The 6,483-nt window shown below is 38.1% G+C and overlaps 1 protein-coding gene across 1 annotated transcript; it reads left to right on the top strand.

The window, feature by feature from the left end:
- On the top strand, positions 5,766–6,445 carry LOC104725244 (dirigent protein 2-like). Its single transcript, XM_010443869.2, has one exon. The coding sequence runs from the start codon at positions 5,775–5,777 to the stop codon at positions 6,333–6,335; it is 561 nt and encodes a 186-aa protein (XP_010442171.1). The 5' UTR covers positions 5,766–5,774; the 3' UTR covers positions 6,336–6,445.

Genomic DNA, 6,483 nt, shown 5'->3' with positions numbered 1-6,483 from the left:
CTTTGTAGAGAGTGCTAAGTAGTGACTCATTTCTGAAACCATGGTGTGGACATTGTGTTTGATAGCCCTTGAACCTCTCCCAAGCCTCACAAAAGGTTTCTCTGTTCTTCTGTGCAAAACCTGATATCTCATTCCTCAATCTTGCAGTTCTTGCATTAGAGATGAATTTGGCCAGAAAAGCTTTCTTACAACCATCCCAAGTTGTAATAGCATCAGTTGGAAGAGTCTTCTCCCATAGATGAGCCTTGTCTCCAAAAGAGAATGGAAACAATATGAGCTTGAAGCCATCTTCACTTACACCATTTATCTTTGTTAGCCCACAAACTCTGTCAAACTCATCAAGATGATCTAAGGGGTCTTCCATAGGTAGACCATGAAACTTGTTAGCTTGAATCATGGAAATAAGACCACTCTTGATCTCAAAGTTGTTGTTGGCCACATCTGGTGGAACTATCCCTGCTCTTTGATTGTGAGTGTTAGGAGCATCTCCAACCTGTTCCTTGGTCTTTGATTATGAATGATTGGAGGATCCATGAGTAACTGCTCCTCTTGTTCTTGAAGTATTCTTGTTTTCTATTGCCTCAGATCCCTTGGTAAGCGGTTGATGTGATCAATATACTAGTGGAGGTTGTGGTTTCCCTTGGATCTAGTTTGCATGAACCGACTCAATCAGCTGCTCGAATGGACACACGATCGAACACAGGCTCGACCAGCTGGTCGACTGACTGAGACGAGGAAACAAGCTGGTTTATGGGTTGGTGCTCGATCACAGGCTCGATCGTGCAGACGATCGAGTGCTTGCTCGAGTGAGCACCTGAAACTCAAGAAAAACCAACCAAAAGAAGAAACTAGGCAGTGGTGAGCAGTTAGCAATAGAACTTAGAACATAAACTAAATGCAAAATAAACAAAGGTGAACAATGCAGAGATTAAACTAAGTAGTAGCAAGAACTAGATAAATGCAATGAAAAAAATCTACAAAGATGCAGAACATAAGCAGAATATAAAGTAAATGAACCCAGATAGAGCTCGATCAAGCACTCGACCGTTTGCTAGGTCGAGTGGTTTGGCACGAAGAACATAAGCAATTTAATAACTTGAAACATATTAAAAAGCAATGAAACAAAACATAATGCAATAACAGACAATCAATAAACAAAGTAGGCTCCTAGAGATGGATTCATGGGCTGGTATCAAGCTAAGGCTACCTAAACTGATCAACAAACCTCAATCAACATGAGTTATCTCTAGAAAATGATCTCATAACCTTACTAATCCACTCTCATGACAATAATAGTAATCAGGTTTAGACACTCTTAGACCTAGTTTTCACTAGCTAAGACATGAATAAACATCATTAAAGATCCAGATCATTATTTGTCAAAAACCACCCTAGACAACTAATCTCTTAGGCTAGCACAGTAATCTCCAGTATTGGTTTTATCTAGCAACCTAAACATTGGTATGTTGCAAGGAAACTTGAGATCTAATCTTAACTTCTCAGAACAAGAACAGCTTAGTGGACACCTAATCTGGAAGAGATCTATAAACAAGCAAAGTTTGATCAGTCTAAGCAACCATAACTCTAAACCAGCCTAATCCATCTCTAGAACCCTAGCTCATTACTAAGATGAACAGATCATGATGATGAAAAACTCAAACCCAGAAAATGATGAAACCAACATGACTAGAAAAATAAGAGAGACATCTACAACTTAATACAAATTATCAAACTCAGATTCTCAACACATAAAAAGTTATGAAGGTTACAAACTCTGAAAATCTGGAAAAAAGCAAGAACAAAAGTGGATAATGATGCTGAAAAATAATAAAACCCCAAAAGGGGTAAAAACTAGGTTTGAGGTGGCTCTAGATATTATTTCTGACTTAGTCTGACTTGTGGACGGCCATAGAGTACAAGGGGTATTTATAGGATGGGAAGGAAGCCCTAAATTAGCTAACACACAAAACACTAAAGCGGTTGGAAGTGCTCGACCATGTGCTCGGTCGAGTGCATGGTCGAGTGCCTTCTCCTTTTGTTTCTTCACTGGTCGAGTCCATCTTCCCACACGGTCGAGTGTGGTGGTCGAGTGGCCTCTGAACCTTGGTTTTCTTATGTTCCAGCTTTTGTCTGCTTCACTGATTGCACTCTATTTCTCTTCAGCTCATTTCCATGCTTCTTGGGGTCCAAATCACCTGTTTATGCATGAAACAATACAAATGCAATGCATATTCTACTAGAATGCACAAACAGAGGCTAAAACTACACAATAATGACAAAACTAGCTAATAAACTATGCAAAAGATGTGAATAAACTATGGTGAAACATGGTAAAATATATGCATATCACAAAGCCACAAAGAAGCTTCCCAAAGCCTCAAGTGACACATAAACACTCTAACAAGCCAAGGAATCAACCAGATAACACATAAACAGGAAATATCAGAGATCTCAAGCTTAGATAAGCCATGGTCATGCACTCACCTTTGCCAAGAAGATTCTGTCCCTCAAACAAGTAGATCTACACTCCTAACAAGCTCCTACAACGATCCCAACTACAATTTCTCCAAGAACAGCCACAAATCTCTCAAAACTCTCAAGAACACTTAGGAACTTCTTTCTCTCTATATTTTCCTCCAAAAACGACCAAACTCTGCCAAACCCTCGAGTTCCAACTTTAATACTTGGTTTCAGGGTTTCCTAACCCCAAAATGCAATGTTTAACTTACTCGTTTCTTGACTAAACCGGCCTTGCATTTATCGACACAACACTTGCATCGATCGATGCACATCCTAAATCGGGATTCCGATTAGCGGATGTTACACTAACTCATGGTTATAGATTTTATTCTATTTGACAATTTGTTTTAGTTCTTCTATATCTAATCTTTCCAACGTCACAAATAGATAGATAAAGATATTGGAAGATCTGAACATTTGGTCTTGAAGGATAGTTGAAACTGATATGACAAAGTTCGATATCTCCTTTAACATTATCAAGAACTCTTCCAGACTCATCACTTGCATCAACTTTGATTCCTTGTCTATAATTGTCAAGATCGATGCTGCCGCATTGCCAGCTTTGATGGAATCAAGAGACAATGAACTTGACTGAGAGATTGCTACCATTGTCAAAGCAAAGAAACATGTTTCGAAACATAACAGTCTTTAGAAAGGGGCACAAACAAAAACAGGAATCATGAGTTTCTAAAACGCATTTGTTTCTTTATACCCTGAAAATAGAATCAAAGGTTTTTTTGCCGTCTTTGACAAGCCTTGCATCGGCATAGAAACTGCTAGCATAAGAAGAGAAGAGGAATAGGAAAGAAACTCTGAAACCGATACCACTGACTATGCCTTCACATATTCCTATTTCTCGTAGGACCTTCAGATTTCTTCTTATACATTTTCTACTCTACATAGAATGAAGCAACTGTTCTCATGCTCCCGACTGCATCATTCGCTACTTCGCTAGCTTCCTCATACATTATGTGCCAACAGTTTATCCGTTTTATCAGACAAAAAAAAAAAGAGATAACTTCATACCTAAACTAATTTTAGAGGCTCTGTGAAATGATTATGGAGTGAATAATTTTTAGGCTAAAAACAAACAAGAAGGGGGGGGTACAAAATCTGATGCTTGTAACATAATAAATTAGTCAATTGTCCTTAGTTTATCGACAAACGTGGACAATAAAAAGAAAAACAGAGGGAAAAGGGAAGAGGAAACCAATAACCTTACTTTCCAAATGGCTCTAGCTTTGCTCTTCACCAAAATGATCGGATGGCAATCCTCAAACCGTGAGTTTCCTCTCTACAAAACATATACAACTCAGTAAACTTTCTAATTTCGTGAATGTTTATTATAGTATAACATGAAGTTTCTACATTATACTTGTTGACAAATAATAATTCTAAAAAGACATCCGTGAAAATTTTATCCTGCACATAGAAATAATCAAAACAGTAAACATTGCAAAAAGAATAAAGAATTGGAATCAACATGTAAATACAGTACAAGCAGTTCACTCTTATCAGCGTTATCTTTCTTACCTATATAAGCCATGTAACTTCCCGAATTGATACATACAATATAGTGACTTGTGGCATAGATACCAAACCAGACAATCATAATTAACAAGTAAAAGACAGAGATAAAGATAAAAGACATGAGAAATTATATTAAAAATGATAGCTAATTTTTAAAAAACAACAGAGAGCGTGCCATGAACACTAACTAAGGTAGTGCCAAATAACATTGAGTAATCATAAGAGAAACGAAATGACTCCAGATAATTTAAACTTTCACAATCAACCAGAATCAAAATCGAAGACGAGTGTTTTTGCTGAGATAGAAAAAAAATATAAAAGAAGATACGGAGTCCGAGAATGATTACCCCTAGAATTAAAAGCCAACGGATTAGAACAGATTATATATTGAACGAGCGCTACCTCACCGGATCTTGTCGCAGAGTGAAGATCCGCTGATAATACTCCCTTCCCCGTTTATGTTTTTTAGAGTGACAGTTGAGTCCTCGATACATGGTGAAGCGGAGAAGGAGAATGGGTTAGATAATTTGAACGATGACAAGTAATCAAAATTGAGCTGATGTGTGTATTAATTGTTATAATTTTATTGATTGTTGGTCTTTACTGATATGTCTGCTTCTCATTCAACTAAAAAGCTGATGTGTCAACACTGAAGAACAATAACTTCTACTTTTATTGTATTGATTTGTCTTTGCACTAAAAAAAAGAAAAAAAAAATCTTTTTTGTCTTTTGTATTGCGGGAACGTTCTTATTTGTTTGTATATACCTCATCGTTTACATATTTCATAGTATCAAGATTTGTACAAGTGGAAATATCTAGTTGTTTATAAATCGAACAACCTGGTTTACTTCCTCGTCAACGGACATGTTGTTGTCACTAGGGATGTTAAGAAGGGCTTAAAGTTACAGGGTTGGCCCGACTCGTTTAAATATCTTGGACCCGTAACTCTGTATTTTTGTTATTAATATTTCGAGCTCGTCTAGGGCCGAGTTGTGCAAAAGTTCGAGCTGGCCCTGTTTTATTCTTCTTCAATCTTCTATTTGAAAATGACAACGTTTTAGTCTAGGTTTTTTTTTAGGCAATTTTTTTTTCTTCTTCCCAACTCCCAAGCACCATTGACGGACCTCTCAAAATCAATTCACTCACACGATCTTCGTAGAAATCAATTCGCTCTAATTGAGGTGATGGAGGAACTAGGGATTGAAAGATGAACGAATTCAAAGAAGAAATTGGGGAACGAATAAGGAATTTGCCTGAAATCTAAGGGCTTATTAGATTCAACTTCAAGAAGTCCAAAACAGAGAAGATAATTGCATAGCAGAGACACAGTCCAAGGCTCTGGCTTCGATTCCACGACCACCACAAAGTTTATCACTCAACTCGTCAATAATTAAATAACACGCTTAGGAAGAGAAAACAAAATAATAATTGCAAGGTCAGGGCTGGACTGAGTTTAGGCTCGTTAGTGTTAGTTTTGTAGGGTTCAAATTCAACATTGGTTTTTGGAGGGCCGAGCTTGTACACGGCTGGGCCGGGCTGGGTTTATAAACCCTTTTTAACATCCCTAGTTGTCACCAATCTGGAAAACGACATATATACAAATGTTATATAAACCCATAGTTGCGTACTGATCTTGTTTTGTGTATAAATAAATCACATTTCCATATACAACAGCCTGAAGTATCATATTTTTTTTAACCTTTGTAGATAGAAATAACGAACATGGCTAAACGGTTTCTACTTCTTCTTTCTCCCTTCTTAACTACTCTTCTACTTGCCGTAACCGTTACAGAATCCGAAGCGTACGCGACAACGACGACGCCATATCAAGGCTATAAGCCGGAGAAATTCACCCACCTCCACTTTTATTTCCATGACGTCATCTCCGGTGACAAACCTACCGCCATCAGAGTGGCTGAAGCTCCCGGAACAAACTCCTCTGCCATCAAATTTGGAGTGATTATGATCGCTGATGATCCCTTGACTGATGGACCCGACCCGAGCTCGAAGGAAGTGGGGAGAGCTCAGGGGATGTACGCATCGACGGACTTGAAAGACTTAATCTTCACGATGGTATTTAACTTGGCTTTCACGGAAGGACAGTTCAACGGAAGCACCCTCGCGATGTATGGACGGAATGCGATAATGACGAAGTTGAGAGAGATGCCGATCATCGGTGGAACCGGCGCTTTCAGGTTTGCTAGAGGCTATGCACAGGCCCAGACTTATAAGCTTGTTGGTCAAGATGCCGTGGTCGAGTATAATGTCTTCATCTGGCATTAATTAGTTATTTGGGATCGGATTTTTGCTGTTTACTGTATTTCGAAAATAAATTGTTTCACTTTGGTTTTCTTATATATATCGTTTTGGGTCTTTTTGATTTGTTGTGTTGTTCCAAGTTTAAAAGGTGTAGTTGTTTGAATATGTCGAG

The sequence above is a fragment of the Camelina sativa genome, chromosome 11 (assembly GCF_000633955.1).
Source record: "Camelina sativa cultivar DH55 chromosome 11, Cs, whole genome shotgun sequence".
NCBI lineage: Eukaryota > Viridiplantae > Streptophyta > Magnoliopsida > Brassicales > Brassicaceae > Camelina > Camelina sativa.
The sequence above is the reverse complement of the archived record's forward strand: the minus strand, read 5'-3'. Positions and strand labels throughout refer to the sequence as shown.

Bases quoted from the DNA above. Each gene is read 5' to 3' on its own strand.
- LOC104725244 (XM_010443869.2), top strand. From the start codon at position 5,775: ATGGCTAAACGGTTTCTACTTCTTCTTTCTCCCTTCTTAACTACTCTT.